Below are 23913 nucleotides of genomic sequence, written 5' to 3' on the forward strand. Positions count from 1 at the left end.
CAGCATCTGCCAAGTGAGGAGTCTTGCAAAAGCCTGCCTTAATTTCCCATCTGCAACAAGTAATAAATAGAATACCAGGCTTGGAGCAGTCTTCAGGCAGGAATACCAATGGGAGGAATGCAGAGCTCTTTCTAAATTAAGTTCATTTTAAATTGACTGTCTTTTGGGAGGATTTTCTACAGATGTCAGATTTACAAGTCAGAGCAGGCGAGCCTGACCAACAGAATTCAGTTTGTACAGCCGTTGGTCAGTATTTTATTTCAAGACTTTTTAGCCTCCCTCATTAAAAAACACTTTCAGGAAGTCATCATTAACTTCTCTTCTCCCCATTCCACTAATTAAAGCTGCAGTTGGTCAATATTTGCCTTTAGGAAGCTCAGTCTGCCCCACTGCATTCTGTCCATCCATGTGAGCTAACTGGCACACAAAGGACCTCAGAAGAAAACTGTTCTGAACAGCTTCCAGCCAGTTCTACCCCCACTAATTGTAAGCTTTTATGTATGTGTGTCTGTGTATATATATGTATGTATTAGATGTTATTCTCAGATGCATAATTATGGATGGCTTGTGTGTTAAGCTGCAGACATTTTTAGTAATATTTGTAATACTCGGTAACACTCTGCATCTGGTTTCTCCGTGGATCAAAAGACTACGTGTCGGTTCTGAAAGACACTTCCCCCTCCCAAAGTTATTTTTATTGCCATCATATCTATTTTTACATTTGGGCCATTATCTTTTGCGTAGATGCACAATGGTCATACAATATTCTGGACTCCCCACAACATATCCATCGTATCTGGTTTAGGTGGATTCTTACCTAATTGATTCATATGATTTTTTTTTTTAAATCATATAATTGATGTGTCCTTAATATCTGCAAAGGAACAAGGTCTGATAATCTTCTCACCCATTTTAATATGAACTAGACATATGCCTTGTAAGTTTTTAGGCTGCTTCACTTTTATAATGTTAAAGCAATTATATTCCACTATGTACAAAAAGCCACAAGGGGAAAATCTAAGTAATTACCAAGTCTAATAATACACATTTGTGGCTCAGTATTGGAGTTTCTTAGAAGAATTTTGTGATGTTACCCCAAACATGAATTTGGCCTTTCTGAAATTCAGCATTTATTTAAAGAAAAAAAAGAAGTAGCATTTAAATTGAACTGAAAAGAGCAAGAGAATATGTGGCCAGTAGCCATTAATAACTGCTAATGTTTGCAGGTTTAAGGGTTATTAACTTTTTTTTTTAAATCCACTCCAGAACAGTTAATGCTAATTGTTGTAAATATGTTCTTGTGAATATCTCTCTGTAATTGAGAGGTGCTTTGGTAAATAGTTTGTGGAATCATTTGTCCATCTCCAAAGTGTTTCATGGTTCCAGTAACAAGAGAGTGCAGCTTTACATTAGCTGCTGCGGTCACTGATGAAGAGATCTTTACTCAAAACTGCAGTCATCTTGCAACTTCTTTGTGAGAAGAAGACCGGTTTGAGAGAATCTTGCCAACATCTTTAAATCTCAAATAAGAGAGAATTTAATACTTCTCATTTTCTATCTACAGGAAAATTGTTCCTGCAGAGCTTGAAGCTATTCAGGTTGGGAAGTTCTGAGCCGTTTAATTTTAACACTGTAGGATTTAGTGTACAAGTGGCAGAGAGATGCTTCTGTTTCATGTCTTGTCCATGGGAAATAGGCTAATCAAATGTTTTCCAATTAGAACAATCAGCTCATCAAGGGAAACAAGCCAGTATTGGGCTTGCATCCAGTTCTTCCTAAGGCATTTTGCATCAGAGAATATTAGTTCTGTGGCATCATCTTAAGGTTGAGGATTCACCAGGGAGTTGGAAGTACATGGGGCAGGGATGAAGCAGAAGAGGGGAAAGAAAAGGACCGGAACAGCAATGATTAATTATTGCTGCTCACAAAAGTAGAGAGGCATATTTTTAGAGGTCAATCTTCACCTCAAGTACATGATACTTTCTTTTGTGAGATACCTCTGGCAGTGGAAAGCTGACCTAGAGAAGAATTATTCAGGCTGCAATCTCATGTTGTGCTCTGGCTTCAGAAGTTGGTGCTGTTATCTGAGAACAAAGTGTGGTTGTAACTATGTGGGGAGAGGTGCTAATTCAGCACTGTCCCTCTTAGTGGGGTTCCGCTTTCACTTAACTTTTTTTCTTTCAGAACATGAGTCACCTGGAAGGAGGGTGAGCATCCGCATCCGTCGCACTTTCTTCTCTTGCAGTGCAGAGGGTCAGATCTATATAGCAAGGGATGAATTATTCTTTCGGGTCAATTCAGCCCAAACTAAGCTGTCATGGCAACAATACAAAAGCTTAGCCAGCTTAGCCATGGGACAGCTACTAATATGGGTATAATTTAGCTCCAGTAGGTTATTTATAATATTTTAATTTAAGTTGGTTTTAAACTGCTTGATGGTGTACTTAGTTTTCAGATTCAGAAGAGGAAATCAATTCTGCATTCTCCTTCAACAGCATAAAATGTTTTCAGTGTTACCTAATGCTTGTGGTTCCTCTGTGCTGAGATGCAGTACTTTCATGCGCTGTCCTAAGCAAGAGGCCAAACTGGGCTTGAACTCTTGCTCTAAATTTGGTGTGCTGTTTTCAGTAGGCTATGGACAAATCAATGCAATAGACAACTACAAATACAAAATGTGTTACTGTGCCACCATTAGGGATGCCTTCAGAAATAATAATGATAAAATCTACCTGCTGGTAGAGAATTAAAGAGTTGTATTAAATGTATTGTTTACATCTGTCATCTTGTGTATCAAAGTAAAATTATTTAGGGTGGAATACTGATAAACTTGCAAAAGTTACTTTCCTTTTTCTGATTATTTTTGTGGCCTATGCAAAATTAATTTGACATTAATCCCCATTTCCAGGTAGGTGTTCACACTGTGTATGCCTTCTGCACCATTTCCCACATGCATATTCTGTTAGTCTTTCTGAACTTACAAAATTATGTAAAAATGGAAGAGGCAGTTATTCCACTAATGGATAATTCTGCTTGGAGTTAAAAAAGGTGGTGGGGGTGGTGGTGGAGATAAAAGCAGCACTGGGAAAGAATAAGGGTACTGTTTATATTCTTCACTAGGGAATGTTTTGGTATCATATCCCAGAGCCAGTTGCTACCCGTTTTTCTGACATTAACTTACAACAGTTTAAATGACAGCTACTTAAAAAAGTTTCAATCGGGTGTCCTTTATGCTTTGAAATATCTAGGGAAATAGTTACCTAATGATACGGGGCAACATAAAAATAAAAATCCTTGTTTTACCTGGTTTAGATTTATAATTGAGATGATTTATAGAAGAATCCACAGTGAATCTTAACCTGACCTGAAAGTTAATTAGATTACCATGGGTATTATGTCCTATTCTCAGTCTTTGCAAACAGCCAGGTTAAAAACCACACAGCTAGTAATGCTGTAATTCTTTACACTGAATTCCTTAAATAGTTAGTAATGTAAAAACTTTTAAAAGTTGTTACTTGTCTTTTCATTCTGCTTTGTCAGTCCATGGCAACTGTTTTCTACCCACTCTCACACTTTGCCTTGTAATGTATCCCAGAAATGTTGGTTGGAAGGGGCCTCTGGAAGTCATCTGGTCCAACCTCCCTTTAGAAGCAGGATGGTTGCCAAAGCAAGATCAGCCACGGCTTTGTCTAGTTGAGTCTTGAAAACCTCCAAAGATGGAGATTTCACAATCTGATTTACTGTGGTAGTTTGCAAGGTAACGTAAAACAAAATCTGTGAAATATCTTCAGTGTGACTTGAAATATTTCTGAATCAGATTTTGGCAGCCATTGCCTGGCAAAGAAGCTGCATTGCCACTTCTGTATGAAAGATAATTGCAGTGTACTGTAAAGGTGGGTTTCACATCACCTAATTTTAGCTACATATAAATTAGGTACCTAGTTTGTTAACCAAGGAATTTCCCTCTATAATCAGTGAAAAGAAGTCAGTCCCTCCAAAAGGCGACTACTCCCTCTCAGGGATGGTTGGGATGAGTCGTTCTCAGGAGGTGCCTGTTTCTCCCACCATTTACAGGGAGGGTCCCGTTTCTCTTTGGTGTCAGTCTTGCTTAGATGGTTTCACCCAGATGAGGGGCATTCCTTCCCAACTGGGCCCAGGCATTGTGGGGACTACACCCACAACTTTGTTCAAGTGGGAAGTCATCCTAATCAGCAAATACTGCAAAAAAACCCATGAGGCAGAACATTGACTGACAAACATCGCTATCGATGCCTTCTCATGCTCTTCCTCCATTTTCTGGTTTGGGTTTTTTTGTTTATTTGGCCATAATGATTTTGCCCTGGTCATCATTCTACACTATTGGTTTTTTAGTTGCAAAGGGGTAATGAATTGCTTCGTATTTATTTGAATTCTGATATTTTCCCAGGATTATCATGGCTTGGAAGAGGGTGACTCAAAGATGGGGGGTTTTTTTGTGGGATTTTTTTTCCTGTTTGGGTTTTTTTTGTTGTTGGTTTTTTTTTTTTTTCTTGGGTATGAGTTATGCAAACACTTGGGGGAGGAGAGAGCATTGTAATATGGCTGATAGAGGAAAGATTTTGCAAGCAGCAGTTTATTGCTTAGGATGCCTGTGGGGACTGCATGGTTATGCAAACTAGTGCCCCAAAGGGGAAACATCTTGTCATTCCTTTAGCATAACACGAACAGCAGATAAGAGACATGGCCAACGCTGTCTTAGAGCAGAAAGCTTCCTTAACAACAACTTAAAAAGCATCTTTTTTCATTCCCACTCTTATTATTCTGCCAGCAAAGAGGTGGTAAAGTCTCTTTTGTTTTGATGGAACAGCATAGGAAGGGATATATTTTGCTCTTCTTGTTACCTTTGATCTTTTGTTGGTTCTTCAGGTTCACTTAAATTGCATATATCAAGATAAAAAAGAATCTGACCTTTCTGAACTGACTTCCTTGCTCTGCTGTTGTTGCATGCAGGTTGCCTGAGAACGGATATTTTTCTGTCTGCAATCTGTAAAGTGGCTCACTGTGTGTTACTAGGTATCTCAGGAGATTTTGTTACATTTTTCTCTTCCTTAAGACTTCAGTCTGCTGATTTAGTCAGTGACAATGGCATTAAAAGTGACTGTTAGTACAAGTTTTCCTAAACCTCAACTTAAATAGATGTTTTAAATTTTAGCAAATAAAATACGTTTTCAAACAGTTGTGATAAAGTGCGTATAGCCTTTTCTAATGGATGCAATGTTTGTACTTGCTGTGCCTGAAGTAATCTGCTGTCATACTTGTCTTCAGAACAGCGTGTTAAAGGTCTCTCTCTGATGCATTGCAGGACCCTGAGGATGCTGTGCCTGTTGGGCAGAGGAGGGCCTGGTGCTGGTGCATGTGCTTCGGATTGGCCTTTATGCTGGCTGGTGTGATCCTGGGTGGTGCCTATCTGTACAAATATTTTGCGTTTCAGGTAAGTCAAATACATTTTGTTATGGGAGGGTTGCGTTCCTCTCTGTTATGCCTTACATTTAGAAGAGGGAAGAGGATCAACAGACTAAACCAAATAGCCTTTCTACTTTTTTTCTTTCCAAAACTTCAGCTTTTCTACAGGCCAAGTGTATGGCCTTCTCTGAACTTATCTATCAGCAGAGGAGGGTAGGAGCAAACCTGGCAAATAAAAGGGAGCAGCACTTTTGAAAACCTTACTTTGCAGAGAAAGGATTATATCTAAATAGGACTTGGGTTTAGGAACCCCAGTGGTGTCCTAGATTTTCACCTGCTCTCTCTCCTGTTTTGAAGTGCTGAATACTGGGGGTGGATTAACCCCTTGAAAGCCTCCTTGTTTGACCCCAGATTTCCTAGACATGTGGTACTGCTAATGCACAGGAAAGGGACTGCTTGTCAAAGCAGTGCAGTGACTCTCGTCCTTCCTAGCCTCCACAGGGATAAGAAATACAGGCCCTGCGGGGGACTTGGGAGAAGCACAGTCAACATGGCTAAACATGCTCTGTCAAGTCTAATCCACGCTGACAAGACTAGACCTCTGACAAAATGTATTTTCAGTCTTTAACAAATGGCACCACTGCAAGAGGAGCCCTGTGAAGGCAGTGGTGCCAAGGAAGTGGAGCATTTACCTGAAACATGGGAGATCTGAGTTAAATACTGTCTTCCTCAGGGGGACTTGTCACTGGGCAGCGCTGGATGTGCTGAGCTGTTGCCCAAGGGGTGTGAGCACACCCTCCCTCCTTCAGAGACTGCCAGGGTTGCAAGATTCACAGGGTCAGAAAGGGAGAGTATAAGCAAAACATGAATCCCTCTAGTCCACTGGTTAGTGCACATAATTATAAAGTAGAAATTCTGTGTTCTTGTCCCTGCTACCAGGATTCCCCCCCCCCGCCCCCCCCCCCCCATTTTAGTAGCTGCTACTGTGGAAGGCAAAGTGATTCAACATGAGAAATTCTGGCTGAACTTGCAGTTTATACTCTCTTAGGCTGTCAAGTTAACCTAATTTACAGGGGAGCAGTAGTGTTGCAAATGATGCTTCAACAGCATAGCGTATCTTGGTGGATTAAGAAGCTCAGAGTAGCTGAAGGCCTGCTGTATTACTAACGCATGTTTCATCGGTGCACTGTGGTGCTCCACCTTTCACATGCCAGCTAGCTGAAATTGAAAGTGCTGAAATTGAAAGTGCCATTTAATTCAAACATGTGGTACTTGTTTATGAGTCAGATCTGAGTTGAAGGAAATATTCAGGAATTGAGCTACCATTGCACTGAAGATGTGTTTTCAGTGTAAAACTTTAAATTGATGGCATGTGCATATGCATAAGTTGTATGTTTCTAAAACTATCTGGCCTATAAATTTGGTATATGACTTCCTCTGACTCAGGACTTTATTTTACACTTCACTTAGGCAACCTGCCATGTGTACTGTGACAGAAGGACACAAACTAGTTGTTTTAAGTTCTTTTTATTACCTTCTTGTCTTTTAAAACTGTTGAAAACAAAAAATAATTTATTTTAGAATCTGACTTTCAAAACTTCTGAAGCCTTGCAAAACTAAGCAACTTCACAGAATAATTGAGGTTGGAAGGAAACTCTTGAAGTCATCTGGTCCAACCCCCTGCTGCAAGCAGGACCAAATTCAGAGTTAGATTTGCTTTTTAAAGGTGATTTGGATGATCAGTTTCAATGTCTGAAATTGTAATTATTGACCGCAGTTAAATCATAATTTAATAATAATAATATGCATGCATATAGATGTAGGAACTTCATTGTCTTTCTAAAAATAAGATGCAATTTGCCACAGATAATGGATGCAAACTAGAAGACCAGATTTTAAGAACCTGCTTTTGGGATCCTGTTTTCCTTGAATTCAAGGGAAGGACTCCCTCTGGGTTCAGTACAATCAAGGTTTTACCCTGGTCCTGTTGTAGATAGCAACTGGCTCCTACTTTGGTGTATTAATCAAATTAAAGGGAAAACATTTCATCTAGTCTGACAAGTTTTTCTTCTCCACAGTGCTTTGAGAATATTAGTTTTAAACTTCTGACAAGGCTAGTGATGTTTTTGTTGCTGGGTTGTTTACTGTTTTTAGCAGGGTGGTGTGTATTTTTGTGGAATAAAGTACATTGAAGACGGCTTAAGTTTACCTGAGCCTGGGGCGGAGGCTCAGAGTGCTCGTTACCACACGATTGAGCAAAATATTCAGATCCTGGAGGAGGAAGATGTTGAGTTTATCAGCGTGCCAGTCCCTGAGTTTGCTGATAGCGATCCTGCTGATATCGTCCATGACTTCCACCGGGTAAGAAATATTTCTGAAGAAGCTGAAAGCATTTAAAACTTGAAAAATGTTCCCCCTCAGTCATCCTGATAAATGTACTCCCTAATTATTGTGGTGGGGAAAAGTGGAGGGTGGAGGAGGCAGCAGAAACGTTTTGATCAGCAGCAGGCTGCAAGCAATTATTAACCGGGCATACAAAGTACAGCGTTATACAATCATCATGAGGTAGTTTGTAAACCACCATTTGCAAATACAGTTCTGTTTTTAGAAAGGGAAAAATCTTAGAGCTATTTACTTTCCTTAGTATGAGGAAGTAAAGAGAATACAGTTCTTACTGTGCTAAGTCCACCGAGCCAGAATTTGACCAACCGCTGTGGTGGCGAGGGAAGTTTAGAAAGGGCTGTCATAGCTTTGACCTCAACTTGCAGGGGCTGATTGCATCTAATGTCACTAGGTATGTTCAAGCACCCCCAGAGGTTGCTCTGGCAGCATAGCTCAAAAACCCCAAAGCAGCAGCAGAAAGGGAAGGAAGCGACCAGCTGACTGACCATGGAAGAGAGCTCATTTTCCAGATGCTGTAGGAAGCCTAGCAGAAGCTAAATTTTCCTCGTGCACCACAGGCTACTGTGATTCCTAAAGGCATTGAACCAGGGTATCAAGGCACTTTTAGCTGTTTCTTCCCTTTTTGTAGAAACAACTTTGATTGATAGGAATTGTGGTAATAAATTTTTGGTGAGGCAGCAGATAGGTTTGCAGCTCTCAGTATTAACAGCAGAGCTGTAAAACAATTAGAAGCCCTTCTTTTCTGTATCAGCCTGATGGAAGCTGTCTTATAGTGATGAAATGTTCTACAGCTGGTTTTCAGAAAGCTAAATTTCTGTGAACATTTGAAGACTTCACTGAACAGCTTTTTTAAGCAAGGCTGAAAAAGAAGAATAGGGAAGCGTCCTATTTTTTTTATGCAACCTTCAAAGTTTTGAGTTTTCCAGGCAAAATGAGTGCTATCTATCAAATATTCATAACCAGAGTTGGAGGAAAACATTGCTTGCTTGAGCTATGTCATTTAAAAATATTCCTGAATATATTTAGGAAGCTTCTGTTAAGAGTTAGAGCAAAGCCTCTGAAGAGAGAAAACCAGAAAAAAAAAAAAGCAATATGTAAGAAGTGAATAGGAACAATATAATATTAGAAATTTACTTTTTGATTTAATGGGTTAAAGGCTTTGCTCTAAAGGTCAGTGCAAGGATCATTTGCCATAGGCACAGCACTTACTCCCATGTAATGAGATTAGTTGCACTGATGATTGCTGTCCTGGTACTATTTTGACTGTTGGGCTCATGGTGCTCAGTATTTTATATACGTCCACAGCCTTAGAGCTTTCAGCAGCTTGAGATAATGTCTTCTTTAGCAAGAACAGATGCAGTAAAACACAGCTCAGTGAACAGAGCCATAGGATTCATCAGGATAATTCCCTGGGCTTTTATATATCTGTTTTTATCAAATAATGGCAAGTATTGCAGTTCAGGTACTATAAAGATAATAATTCAGCTGTGAATAATCATTAACACTTCAAATCAGTAGTAGTTTTGAAAATAAAAGGATTTTTGTTGCGTTATCTGTAACAGTATTTTTTTCCTTCTATATTTTGTTCTTACCAGCAGCTTTCCCCCTTTACACTATAACAAAATACAAAAGCGTGGAGATTAGAGCAAGGTTTTTGCCCTGTTGTTTCAAAATGCAGGCACTAGGAATAAATGAATACTGTACTTGATTCCCTAACAGCTCACATACACCTTTGTAATTTCATTACTGTAGTGCATTTGAGCTACTTATTGCCTGCTGCCTTGCACAAATCCCTGTCACAGATTTAAGTGACATCACAGTCTCATCAAGACTGCCTTTTATTTCTGCATTTACCTACCCTCAAATTGGAGTTTGTTGGACAGACTTTATAGTAAACAAAACAACAATAATTTGAAGACCAACATGAAGCAATAGCAGTTTAGGAAAGTCTGTATGTGAATTTTCTGCTGTTCTTGTTATTTTGATTAAAATAAATATTTCCTCAACAGAGACTCACTGCCTATCTTGACCTTAGCCTGGATAAGTGCTATGTGATTCCTCTGAATACTTCAGTTGTTATGCCACCAAAAAATTTCCTGGAGCTGCTCATCAACATCAAGGTATGGTTAAATCCTAAGTAATTGTTCTTAAGACAGGTAAAAAGGAGAATTTTTCCTTTTTTTTTTTTTGTTTTTGTTTTGCCCAGAACTCTGACATTCACACAAGGCACAGAAAGTTAACCGATCACTAGAGATCTTTGCAAAGAGAGAAAAAAGTCTATAACCTTCTTAGTTAATTAGCTACAATCATGAAGGAATTATTAATTCAGAGGAAGGCAAACAAACCTGATTTTAGTCTTTGATGCTACAGATCTGGCTGACAAAATTGTGTAAATGTGGTGTACCTAGACTCTTTGATAGTAGTCTATGCTTTTTTTAATTTATAGTCCATTGTGACTAAAGTTTCCATAACGCATGTATGTGCTGGACTGGTTAGCTGAGAGGCTTGAAGTAGATATACTGGGAAATCCTTTTAACATGGGCATTGTTTAAAGCATAGGTCCCTAGGGTCGGCCCCTACTTTGAACTGATCCAGTGGCTTGAGGGTGATGTACAGGAGGTGTGTTGGATCTGCTGTGCGTGCCCAGGGAAATTAGATGTGGCACTACGTGTGATGGACTAGCGCTGCATGCGAGTTCACGAGGCTTCTAGCAGCCTTAAGATGGATCTTCCTGTTTCCAGGGGGGGTTTGTAGGAGTGATCAGGATTTGGATTGTACAATTAGCAAAGCCCATTTAAGCAAGAGGGTTTTTAGTATAGCCAGTTTCCTGGTTCTGCGAGCACCAGACCTTCAGAACAAGATTCGTTGTCCTTAAAAACAAGGACCGTGGAAAGGACTAAGATACCACAATCGCTGAACGACCGAACATGAGTTTTCAGTATCGTGTTGTGAGAGCTCCTAATCGCTTCCCAGCAGGGTCTGATAATTGAACACTAGTGCCGGGCTTGTGGTGCTGGTGCTGGCTGGCTTGTTGCCACCACTGGGACACGCTGTTCTGTTAGCAGTAGTAACTGGGTGAAACATAGTGGCCTGTGAAATTGAGGAGGCCAAAGTAGATAACCTAATGGGGTCTCTTACTAATTTAATATGAATCATCTTTATCTTTTTTTTTAACTCTTACATATGTATGCTTTTAATGCAGATTTAAATAGTATTTACCTTGGTTTTTAGCCTTTTGTTTTTTTTACAGAACAGCAAAACACTCTGGGTGGGGAAGAGCTGATAAGCTAACTTGTGTCTAAGATTTGGGGAAAGTGTTTTATTTTACTGGGCTTTTGTAACTTCAGCATTGTTAATATCATCTTTGGGTTTGCATCTTTCAAACAAGGCTTTGGAATTAGGACTCCAGGAACCATTTTAGCCATTTCTGAGTGGTTTGTGTATATAAATAAATTTTATGTGAAAAATAACTTCACAAGTAAGTCCTCTGCTGCTTTTTTGCTGCCTATTTTGAGACGGGCTATTTAACCACACTTTTCATTTCCTGTACATAAGGATGTGGTGGTGTCTGTAAAACTCGCTGACCCCATATTTTTTTACTTTGTGTATGCTGGTTTGTTTCCATTTTTAGTTTAGACAAATTCCACTATTAAAATCTGTTAATTTCCTAGTTTGTCACTAGTACTAAATCAAATATGCTTGGTTTACAAGTAAGAGGATAACCAGGCATCACACATTTAATTGAAAATCTGTGCAAAAGCAAGCTGTTTTGATCATTGTCCCCAACAGTGAGTGCCCTAATTTTATGAGACATCTGTTTAATTCTCATTGTATTAACAAAAAGCTGTGGGCATTTGACGTCTCAGAAAATCAGGCTAGATGTTTTGTAACTGAAATTTGGGAAACTATTCTGCAGATGCACAAAGTGAGTAAATTTCTGTTCACTGTCCTGCAGTCTCACTGGTTGCACAAGGGAAAAAATGTATGAAAATAAAGTGCTCGTTTCAGTCAAATGAGCTCTGAATACATGCAGAGGGCATTTTATGAAAATGGAGGTGCTCTGGGCTGGTTTTTTTGTTTTTTTTTTTTTTTTTTTAAAAAAAAGCCATAATTTTAGCCTAAAGAACCACATTTCTATATATTGATACAGTTTACTTGAACAGGCAGACAGTGAAAGGCCTTCTTTGCCTTGGGAAACAAGGCTGAAACCCAGGTATATTTTTTCATCCACCTTGTTCCCATTGTTGAGCCCGGTGGCCAATTTTAACCATATGCAATTCACAGAATGTCTCAAAGATGATGATACTTGCGGCTATCCTGGATCCCAGTGCTGGGTAATTGCTCCTGCAGCAGCTGGGCAGAGCAGATTCCTGCACTGAGCTCCCCCTCTTCTTGCGCTCCTGGGAGGGCCGAGAAGGCCGGGTCCAGGGGTGGTCCAAGAGGTCCCGGGAGGTCCTGCGCTTTGGAGGGCATGAGCCTAGGAGTGTCCTCGCAGGCTGCCCCAAGTCCTCAGCACCGCTGCCCACCCTGCCGGTGCCCTGCACTGCTGCTTTGCTCTGGGGCTCCCTCAGGACTCTCTCCTGAAATCTGAGAGACCAGGGGTTAAGATACAGTAATTTACAGTGATTTAATTACCAAATAGAGTGGGATAATTTGGGAGTGTGAAGTCTTCCAAGCTCTTATTTAAAGAAGAAAAATTGCTGTTGTTTTCCTCATAGTACGTGCTGAAGAAAATTTTCCTAATTTAAAGTGAATTTTATACAGTCCTTTCTTTCTTCATAGAAAATAATAGCATTTAATCAACGTCTTCTCAACATGTTGCTTGGACTGAAAAGACAGTTTTGTTTTGCAATGGAAATTTCAAGTTGTTTATTGTCAATAAAAAATATAGTGATCTTTTGCCACAGAAGCTGAATTTGTTTCCATAATAAGTGATCGTTTTATTTTTAGAAAGCAAGCAACACCTTCTCTACTGCCATAAATTAGAATCACACTAACAGGTTTTCTTAAATGAAGTAGTATTTCAGAAAAGTTGATGATTATTTACCATTAGGAAATCATCTGATAGCTAAGTATGTGCATCTTCAGCTGTGTACAGTGAGGTGTGCACAGAGCTGGATTCCTCCATCGTTTCAGCTGTGGCAAAGTAACACTGAAGGAAATAGAAAAGGCTTGGGAAGCCTTTGCGTGTCGTCATGGCTCTTCCCTTTTTCACTGTATTGCCTTAAAACACCTGATATACCACCATGGCTTTCTAATACCTTTCCATATTTTGGAATTATTTCCAAGTGTGGGAGTCGCCATAATAACTTACGGGGCTAGATGGTCTTGTCTTGCATTTGGGTTGAGAGTTGTGACCCACACTGAATATGTTCAAGGCTTCCCAAACCCCGTGGACTGCAGCTGGAGTATACTGCAGCTGGCATGCTTCATCAGCAAGAGTATCCCCATGTAGAGCATGCTTCTGCCAACTCCTCAGTTCCCACTGAGGTCTGTTGGGCTGTTGTTAATTAAGTGAAAACTTTGGATGATGAGTGCAGGACTGATCTGTGATAGTGGGTGCTCCTGGAAGGAAGCTTTTCTTCTCTGCTGAAGACTGACGTTACTGTAGCAGAAGGGTGGTGGATGTATGCATCAGTGGAAGTTTTGTGACCTTTTTGAGTATAATCATTATGTATTTCTGTAGTGCAGTGCAGTCATGTTTGCACATTTATAATAAAATTCTGTGGGTAATACATATTTTGAAAGAATTCAAAGAAGATGTCACAGCCATGTTAAAGAAACACATTGCAAAGTGTTTCTTGTGTACTTAGACCACGAAGAGATGGCTTTTGACAGAGCTGTTGTATTTTTGTTTAACAGGCTGGAACATATTTGCCTCAGTCCTATTTGATTCATGAACAGATGATTGTTACTGATCGCATTGAAAATGTGGATCAGCTGGGATTCTTTATTTACCGCCTCTGCCGTGGCAAGGAAACCTATAAACTACAGCGCAAAGAAGCCATGAAAGGTAAATGTTCCTCCTGCGATCTTTTGTGTTGGCAGAAAGTTCAATGCCGCTTGAGTTCAATAAATAGGCTTGATTGTGTTGAAAGAAATGACTCTTATTAAAGCAAGGGTTGCTTATTGCAGTAACTGGCTCTGTGGGCTTAAGTATGTCTGATATTTTCTGTGTAGGTATGGAAATAAGTCATTCTATTGTGCAAAAGTGCTCAAGGCCCCAATGAGCTAGGAGCTGCTAAAACGTGTGTGTGTGCATGGGTATGTTTTCTGGGGTTCAGGCTTTCATTGATGCTTTTCTTTAATCTTGTTTCTTGACCCACCCCCTCCAAAACAAAAAAACCCTTTAATATATGGGAAGCCATAGCCTTGTAGTCCAACTAAAGAATTGCGGGTTCTTCTTGTCATTAAAGCCATCTATAAATTAGTCCGTGTCATCAGTGAAATGTGAGTAAGAGTTGTCTTCTCAGGAGAATTGTAGTGCTTGGTACTCCTTCATGGAAAATGTTTGAAAAACATCATTTGGAAGAGTCTTGACAAGCTATTAAATACTGCCTTAAAATTTTCACTTAGATTTTACTCAAACTTGCTGCCTTTTTTTTTTTTTAAATTGTATGTGATGTGCAAGTGCGCACTGAAGCAGTTTAATTGCTTTAGTCATGTTGTTGGACCTGACTGCTTGGGAAAACAAAGAAAAGAAATATGTTTTATAAAAATAATTTAGAACAATGTTTAAAAATGAAAAGGTCTGAATAGTAAAATCCAGTTCAAAATTCAGTATGTTGATCCTGTGGTAATAAATGATGAGCATAGGCTGGCAGTAAGTATTAGTTTGGCTAAAATTTAGTTAAATTTTGTCTTTCTCCGATTCCAGGATGATGTTGTTTAAATACTACTGGTCCACCCTTTTTTGCCTGTAGCGGTTTATTCCTTTGCTGTACCCGCTCTCACGTCCCCACAAGTGTTTTTACAGACACACAGAGAGGGAGATTGGGAATGGATCCGGGTTAAAACTAGCCAGTGGGGGGTTTTGGCAGCTGGTTTTAACTAAACCAGTACTGTGATTTGGTTCACCCCACCTTCAGGATCATTGCCTGCTTATTGATTATCTAAGTATGAATGTGTGCCTACATGTGTTTTCTCTGAGAGGGGGATCAAAGAGGGGTAGTTCTGATTTCTGGTGACATCTTATTATAGCAAATGTAAAACTATGATGTCTCTGATGTACCTCATCGCTTCTTGTGTTTACCCTCCATTGTTCTTTACTAATACAAACAGGAATTCAGAAGCGTGAAGCCGTCAATTGCCGAAAGATTCGACACTTTGAGAACAGGTTTGCTATGGAAACACTCATCTGTGAACAGTAATGAGGAATATTACTGTCACAGGAGACTTAAAAACTACAGTATGACCCCACCCTTTGTATTGTGTGCAGTGATTATTTTTTAAAATCTTCTTTTATGTAAGTAGTGGACAGGGCTTATTGCTGAACATCTTCCATGCTTTTCATCTCATGATACATGTAAAATCAATATGTTTTAGTTTTTTCCTTATTTTCAGGTGTGGTGTTCTTCTTATATTTGAATAGCAATTGTATAAAGACTTAGTTGCTAGTACATTTCATGTGATGAACCTTGAATACTAGGAGGAAGAGAAAGTCTTTGAAATATCCGCCAGTTTTTAATTAAGTAAAATTGAAAAGAATTATTAATGTACAAATGGACTGCAAGAGCTACTTCTAACTGTAATATTATCTGCTATATAGTTTGTTACAGCATATAGACAAACCTGTATTTGACTCTCCCTAACAAAGTGCAATTTGTTTCGTTTTTAAAATATTGTCATATTTACCTTTTTAGATTGATTTCTGACTTGATGTTTTAAAATGGCAAGTGTTTGCTGTAACAATCTTTTAGAAAATTAAGAAGTAACTTATGTTACTAACTTGTATATAATCCATGTATGTGCAATGGAAAATAAACCTTATAAACCCGTTTGTCTAAAAGTCTTGTGTTTTCTTTTGCTATTACTGGGTTTTTTTTAGGGGAGGGGACTACAGTTAAATTTAGGGTTAAAATTAACACTTTTTACTTGCAGTGCTATTTTTAAAAGTGAGAAGATAGAATAGGTGATGCCTGAGAAATGAAATATGAATGGAGAAGCATGTTTTTCCTGTTCCTTTTTCATTTAAAGGCAATATTGTGCTGCTTGCTTAAATTCTGGGTTGGTATTTCCACAAAACATACAATGAGAGTGGAGATCCAAAGCTGACTTAACATGTTGCTAATGTCTGAAATCCCTGCCCTGAGTATTTGTCAAATGATGTACACGATCTTAGAGGATGCTGAGAGTCAGGCTGACCCAGCTGAGAACCAGGAGTGTTCACGACGTGCAGGACTTTGCATTTCCCGTTGTTGAACTTCATGGCATTCCTTTCAGCCTGTACCATTGAGCTTTGCCAGTTAATCTGGAGCTAGCTCAAATATCGCTAATACCATTCTGTATTGCGCCATTTACACTTAAAACTACTATTCTTAAATCAAGTTTGAATTTTTTTATATGATTGGGATCTTTGTAATGGCAACTTTTCTAGGAGAGAGTGCAGGATAAGATGTATCGTAGTACCTGCTGTTTTGAAGCTGGTTGCAAGAAATTACGGGAGAGAAAAAAAGGGAGTGATACTCAAAAACAAGGCTGGAAAATCTCTTCCAAAACCCACTTCTAAGCTTCCATAATATGAGAACTGACTTGTCTTTCTGACCAAATTTTGAGCATTGATTCATCAGGAAAGTAGGAATGTTTAATAGAATATTTGCATATTTATTTGCAAAAAAATACTGCTTAAACCAATTTTTAAATAATACGCACCATAGGTGTCCAAATCTTTTGTCTTAGGTTAATTCAGTCAAGAGGCTTTGGACTAATCTTATTTTTTCATCTTTTAAAGGATCTTTTCTTAATATAGTGGGAGGATGCTTTACTGGTTTTGGAGCTATTATATGATTGTAAACATGCTATCATCCAGCTTCCTGCTATTGTGAATGTTTGGATCGAGATAAAATAATTTGTTTTAAAGGAAGCTTCTTAAATACACAATAGTGTTTTTTTTCTTCATCTGCATTTGGCTTAATTTACAGTTTAGTCTTAGTGTAGGTGCATTATATATAAAATGAAAAGTATAATTGCTACTTTTCAAAAGCTGGACTTTTTTAATCCATTCTTGATGGTGCATGGCAGTCATGAACATCAAATAAAGCCTCACGTAGATACAGGGTAGGTGCTCATGTATAAATGATATTTACATAGCTACACTTTGGTATAGACATAAACAAGCTGGAAAATCCGCTGGGAAAACTTTAGCTACAAACATTCAGGATGTTGCAATTGTGTGCTTGCAATAAAGGTCAAATATATGTCAGGAAGGGGTTACTGATGCGTTCTACGATACCAGATTCATGCTGAAGTACTTCTAAGGATGATTCCTACCTTTTCATGAGTGTATCATTCTTGTTTTCCTTAAGTTGACATGAAACTTGCTTATTTTTAAGTAAGCCTCGCATCATCTTTAACTTGTTTTCAAAATAAAACTCAGTAAGAAACTTAGTGATCTGTGGTGTGTCCTTTAATGGAGACACCAGCAAATGAGGCTGCTGAATGGTTGGCGGGGGGGGGAGAAATAGATTTGTTCTTATAGACAGGAGGTTTATATGATCATGCTGCATGCCTGTGTCCTTAAAACTTTTGAGTCTGTTGGATGGCAGAAGGAAATTTATTTCTGTTAGTAGTGTGAAAATAACTGTGGCGAACGAGGGAGAAACTTGCGTGCACTGAGGGAAAGCTCCCAGCATGGGCTCACCTCTTATTAAATGCCAGGCAGTTTGCATGGGAAGAAGACCTAAAACACCCTGAGTGCAGGAAAAGCTCTCATTGGAACTTCTGCCCTCTTAGACAAAGTAGATGAAACATGGGACACAAATCCATGGAAAAAAGTAGCTCTAGGAGCTGCTTGGGCTTTTTTCCTTTTTTTTATTGTTTAAATTAAAAAAAGAGCATAATGAACAAACATAGCTGTGCTATACTGAAGAAAGCCACATTTTTAGCCCAATGAATTCCAGAAAAGAGTTAGTATAAAAATGACCTCACTGGACAATTATCTTTGCAAATATTTTTAAAACTCCTTGTAAGAAAGAAAATTAATTCTAATGCTGAGAAACACTTTGTCATTGAAGTAGCAAAATCAAAGAAGTGCCACTGTCCTATGCCACCATGTTTATTTGGTGGAGGGGGCTGTGTTGCTCTCTCATGGGTCCCAAACAGCCTCTGCTGTTCAGTAGGTCTTTGCTTGTGTAAGGGTATTGTCACTAGTTGATGTGTATGATCTGGGCTTGCAAAGCATGATAAAAGCTCCGAGTCTTCCCTTCTTCTCTAGTTGAAGTCTTGCAGTAAAGAGCCATGGGGCAACTTTTGGCATGAAGAAAATACTGAAGGCCTGCAGGACAGAAAATGCAAGAGTTTGGTTATCTGGTGCAAGGAGAAGCAATGCGGACAGATGTGTTGCACTTGCAGAGACAAAAAGCAGGGGCTGGATTCATTTGTTTGAAGAAGATTGTTTCCAGCTGAATCAGTACCGTCGGAGCCAACAGAGTTTTATCAAAGCCATCAACTGAGAGTAGCGTTGTCCTCTGGAAAGGTGGGTATGCGCTTTTGTTGGTATGAGTTGCATGGGAGGATGGAAGTCTGATATGGCTGTGTTAGCAGAAGCCTGTGGTTTAGAAATATTAGCAGAGCTGTACTCTTACTGGCATTGTTTGTTGTAGTTGTAGGAGGATATTTTACTGTCATGGGGGAAGCAACATAGAAGAGCTTATAGCGTTTTCATGCTACGAGTTTTGCTGGAATACTATACACAAATGTTTTCACCAAATTAGGGTATTTGACTGCCGTGCCTTGGTAAAGAACGTCATCATCTTAGGCTCACTCTTAACAAAAAGAAAAAAACAAGATCACAGGTAGATATAATTCAGACAAATTCCTGTCTGTTAAAATTAATTTGATTCCTGTTCTCAGGAATCAGATACTTCCAGTAGAGTGTATTCTGCTTCTTGTGGGTTTAGGAAATCTTGGAAGAGGAGGTATGGGAAACATCCTCGCTGGGGAGACTGCCAGCAGCAGGACAGGGTGTTGCCCGTGCCGGAGCACGCTTTCTCACGCGGAGAGAGGAAGCAGAACCTGGGACTGAGCAGGACGGGAAGGGAGGGATTGCAACGGGGTCATTAATGTGGCCGTGTAATTGCAAGCAACAAGAGGGTGGTGGTTTGTTTGTTTGTTGACCTTTATTTCATTATCAGTTGGCAGTACCAACCAAAATGAACTGCCCTGCAGAGGAGGTGCAGGATGCCCTGCGCACCCCAGGGGCAGAATGTGTCTGGGATTAGAAGCGCTTTGCCTGCTGAGGACACGCAGGACAGTACCTGCGTGACAAAGCACGTGGTGTGATGCAGCTGGGCATGCAAAGGCATGTTTTATACTGACATTCGGACGCCTTCCACAAGCAAGGAAAGCTGTACCAGGAATGATTAGTTTTTTCTGATGTAATTGCACTTGCACTAAGGCTTCATTTGATAAATTGCATCAGTCAGGGATTTTAATTTTTAGTACCCTGGTCCTCAGTGCTAGCACAAATCTGGGGGTTTGCATAGAGGCGTCATATACGTGCAGATGTTTCTCCATCCAGCAACAATAATCATAGTGTCCTTCCAGATCCCACTAACAGTTTGGTCAAACACTTTATTGACAGAGATTCCTGCCTTAAACTCATCACTGCAGTATCTGAGACTCCAGCAGTACACGACATAATGCTCTGAGAAGAGCAAGTCACAGATGCATATAGATGTGCAGTGAAATATATTATTTTTATTAATAATGTGCGTATATAGAGAGAGAAGCTTTGAACTGTTAGAGGAGGCAACATCTAACAAATACCTCTCTGTTTAGAGAGAAATGGGTTGAGGTTTGTCATGGTCTCTATGGATTTTACATCACTGTAGAAATACTAAATTTTAGAAATTGTTTTTATCCTTCATATTTTGAACTGAGTCTTTATGTAGGATACAATGATATTGGGGGCCACAAGGGGTACAACAAAGGGTACAAGCAGCCAGTTTCACCCCATCACGCCCGTAAACCATTTCCAGCTTCAAAGGCAGAGCTGATGCCAGTGCAATTGCAAGGCAGCATTACCAGGGGAGGTCATGCTGCGGAGTGGAAAAGGCCTGGTTGAAACCATGGCCTTAGTGTCCCTGAGGCACTCCTGAAGTGGGACCGTCACTTAAGGCTGTCTGTTGGTGCTCCTGAGAAGTCCTTTTTAAGGCCTGGGGCCTGTAGGGCAGCAGCTGGAGAAGAGCTGGCCCACAGGGAGCCAGGGCAGGTCCGTCACCTCCTTGCTCCTGTTAGCACTTGTGCTGGGGCTTTGAGAGGGACAGCTGAGCTCCAGGTGACACTGATGGCGGGGGGCTGGTGGCTCCTGCGCAGCGCAAGGGATGCCCATGCACAGAAAAGGCTGGCTGGGGGAGGTTATGCCCTCCCGTCACTTGCCCTGGTAAATTCTGCCTGTTACAGGCAGGGAAATGGGGTGTGATTTGGGCAGACAATTTTATAATCTGTGAATTTTACAGCCTATGGGCTTTATTCAAGCAAAAATTCTGCCAATATTTAGTACTTGAACTAATATCCAGAAGCACCCAATTTAGTAGGTTTAGTAAATACATTTCTGCCATGCATCTCCAGAAGAACCGATGTTATTATAATTGTAACTTAAGTGGTAGAGGGCTGTGATAATGTAAAAATAAGCAGCTAGTCTTGTTAGACCATGAGGTGCATTTAAATTGTTTGCCCATCACAAATACCTCGTTTTTATGAAAGCTAAAAAAGTAGCAAGCTTCTATCATATCTGAGCAGTAGGAGTCAAAATAAAAAGGCTTGGTTGCATTTGCGACGAAAGCATGACTTCTATTCCCACTGGCAATTACCATGAAACTATAGCAACAGTTTTAAGTGAAAAAATTAAGATAATAAAATTACTTAAGATTGTTTAGCAGCTGGAAACAATGAGTCAGGACTGCCTGACTGGGCAATGTTTCACAGACTGCCATCTGTCTATGACCTACACTTTAAAAGCTGTTGTAGCAAGATGTTTAGAATAAAGATATTGTCAGGCCAGATGAGAAATTATCATTAATACTTTATTTGACCTTGCAGTGTTTCATTTCTTTTTTTTTCTTCCCAGTAAGAGCTGCTTTCGTCTTTCCTTTGTCGTTTTATTCCAAAAGCCCAAAGGCTCCACTTAAAAGAAAATGTTTTAAAATACAAGATTACAACATTCAAATCAGTATATCTTAACAACGGGGAAAAAAAGGCACAGCAATTTACACATAGTTTTACACATGCATGTGCTTTTCTTTGGGAGGACATACATACATGTTAAGTCTTCTTACTGCAGTTTAGATGTAGTTACTACATCTGAGGCTCTGAGATGGATGATTATTGTAGCTCAGTTCATCTGCTGCCTCCCTTCTTCTCCCTCCAGTTGTAACTTCACGCACTCTGAGATTATTTTTTGGTTGTACCTGCTTATGGAGGGGAGCCCTAAGTGCCTTGCTTGATGAAAGTGTGCATAAAATTTGACTTGAGAAGATGCTTGGCACACTAACAATTTTAGAAGATTAGTATTCACGCTGAGGCTGGTTGTCAGCTCTTTAAAAGAATATGATGTTCCCTAAGCACTAATGCACAGGGGGTTATGAGAGCAACACAAATTCTTTGCCTATCATTTGGATGATCTAGGGCCTGGCTCTAAAAGCATGTTAAAGCAGCTGTGAGGGGAGCTACCCAGAGGGGTGTGTTTCCTTCTTGCTGACAGCTGGGAGGGTCTCCGCTGGCTCTGACCAAGTTTTCTGAGATACTTTGCTCTCATTTTAAATTCTTCTGTGCTCTTAAAGCCAGTTGTGAGGGAAGGGCAACAGACTCATCTGTGGTTTAGGGTTTTAGCTTAATTTTCCAAGCTGGTAGATCTGCCTAGTTGTTTGTGGTTCAGCTGTAGACGATATGCAGTCCTAGACGCCGAACCTTCCACAGCATCTGGTATCATCTGATTAGAAGAAGTATCTTAAATGTGCTTAGAAGCAGGGTAAAGTTACTGTCACAGTTTTACTGGAATCATAAGGAACGTCTAAATCCCCCTACAGTCTACAACTCAAACATTTCATTTGGCATTTATGTACCTTGCTTTACCTCAGAAATCCCATTTGTTCTGTATTCACTTTACTGTAATTGGTTTAATTCTAATTAGGAACCAGAAAAATACTGTTCTCCTGTTTTTAAATGAGTTAATGAATATAAAGAAAAAGCTCAAACAAATTAATAAAGTGTGTGAATCTTAAAAATACTGGTGAATTTTTATTGCATACCAGTTGTACTCATGTTTTTTTCTTTAAATCCCGAAGTTTGACAGCAATCTCACTAAAACTAGTTGCTTTACAGACAAATGATAAATATGTGCATGTATTAAGAGTCCTTACATACAAATATTTTGCTTTTTCTAACAAATATGAAAGGAAATGTGCTAATTGGCAGCAGTGATCTGCCTTCTAAACATAGATAAACGATCGCAGACAACAGAGGAGGTTTTTAAGATCTGTGAATTGGGACACTGGGAGTTTGAATCTCATTGGTTCAAAATCTAGAAGATCCCTGAAGACTAGAGAATTTCTTACATTAAACATAATTGTAACGCACAGTGTTAAAAGTAGTATTTTAGTTAGGACTTGGGTGAATGTCAGATTGGGAGACAGCCAAATTTACAGGATTTGTAACTTCTGTCCTACTCTACACCCGTGTAGTTACTTATTTTCATATATAGGTCTACGGTTCTTCCCATGTCATAGAGAAGATGTGTCAACTGCCTCCAGATTGTCGAGTGCCTGAAGTATCAGAAATAGCCGGGCGATAGTCTCCGGGGTGCCTGACGGACCCTGGAGGATCTCTCACGCCCAGGCTGCAAGTGCTCATTTTGTGAGGAAGTGGCGTTGCCCACCTCGCGAAGACGTCCTTTCTCCCTCCGTCACCTGCCGCCTACGGCCGAGACGGTCGGATGCCATCACTCCTTCCCTCGCTGCGTCCTCAGCTTTGACTCACTTCAGCTGTAAAACCGAATCCGGGAGGCCGAGGGACACCGCCGGGCTCAGGGCGGCTCGCCCGCTATCTGCCGGCGGCGAGGCCCCGCCGCCACCTCAGGGAGCGGAGCCCCGCCCTGCCCCGCCCCGCCCGCGAACCACCGCCCTCGCGCCGCGGGGCGCGCCCGCGCTCCAGTTGCCGGGACGCAGGGAGCGGAGCCGGCTCCTATTGGCTAGCGGGGAGAAAGAAGCGCGTTCATTGGCTGAGCGGCTGGCGCGGGCAGCTTCTCCTTCCGGGTTCCGAGCCGGGCCGAGCCGGTCTGTGTTTCGGGGGCGCGGTCGCCGCTCCCCGCCGGCGGGTGGGGTGGGGGCGTGGCAGCCGGCCCGGAAGTGGCGGCAGAGCGGCTGGCGGTGACGCAGTTTTCCCGCGGTTTGCGCGGTGGGGAGGGGGAGGGGACCGGTGGTCGGTGGTCCGTCGTTGCTGTCGCCCGCGGCGGGCGCTTGAACGGCGGGGCCCAACGGCCGCCCGCGCGCGGGCCGCCATGCCGCCCAAGCCCCCCCGCAGGGCGGGCGCCGCCGCCGCCAGGAGCCAGCGCGCCAGCCCCGACAGCGGCTCCGCGCCGCCCGCCGCCCCCCGGTAAGCGCCGCCCGGGCCGGGACCGTCCTACGCGGGCCGGGAGCCGCCGCGGCGGGGCGGGCGGGGGGAGCGGCGGGGCTGCGCCGGGGCTGTCCGAGGTGACGGGCCCGGGGCGCTGCCGGGGCTCTCGGCGCCCGGGGGTGCGGGTTGTGTCTCTTCCCGGCTCTTCTGCGGGGTGGGGCGGTGCCATCCCGGGCGCCCTTCTGCCACTGGTGTCCCCTCGTAGCGCTGTGGTCCGGGACATAGCCGGTGTGCTGCACG

At 41.2% G+C, this 23913-nt stretch overlaps 2 protein-coding genes across 4 annotated transcripts in view; both read left to right on the forward strand.

Annotated features, from left to right (window-relative positions):
- Nucleotides 1–15849, forward strand: part of ITM2B (integral membrane protein 2B) — a 28318-nt gene extending 12469 nt beyond the window's left edge. The window contains exons 2-6 of one of the 2 annotated variants that reach the window (XM_075489532.1): nt 5339–5467; nt 7597–7800; nt 9852–9962; nt 13705–13855; nt 15124–15849. In XM_075489532.1, coding sequence (XP_075345647.1) covers nt 5339–5467; nt 7597–7800; nt 9852–9962; nt 13705–13855; nt 15124–15212 — 684 coding nt within the window. In that variant the 3' untranslated portion in view covers nt 15213–15849. Of the gene's footprint in view, nt 1–5338; nt 5468–7593; nt 7801–9851; nt 9963–13704; nt 13856–15123 lie in introns of both variants that reach the window. The other variant, XM_075489524.1, reaches the window with a different exon arrangement.
- A 7551-nt stretch (nt 15850–23400) lies between these two features.
- RB1 (RB transcriptional corepressor 1) overlaps nt 23401–23913 on the forward strand; it is an 84284-nt gene continuing 83771 nt past the window's right edge. The window contains exon 1 of one of the 2 annotated variants that reach the window (XM_075489563.1): nt 23401–23652. In XM_075489563.1, coding sequence (XP_075345678.1) covers nt 23558–23652 — 95 coding nt within the window. In that variant the 5' untranslated portion in view covers nt 23401–23557. The remainder of the gene's footprint in view (nt 23653–23913) is intronic. The other variant, XM_075489553.1, reaches the window with a different exon arrangement.

The sequence above is a fragment of the Mycteria americana genome, chromosome 1 (genome assembly GCF_035582795.1).
Source record: "Mycteria americana isolate JAX WOST 10 ecotype Jacksonville Zoo and Gardens chromosome 1, USCA_MyAme_1.0, whole genome shotgun sequence".
Taxonomy (NCBI): Eukaryota; Metazoa; Chordata; class Aves; order Ciconiiformes; family Ciconiidae; genus Mycteria; species Mycteria americana.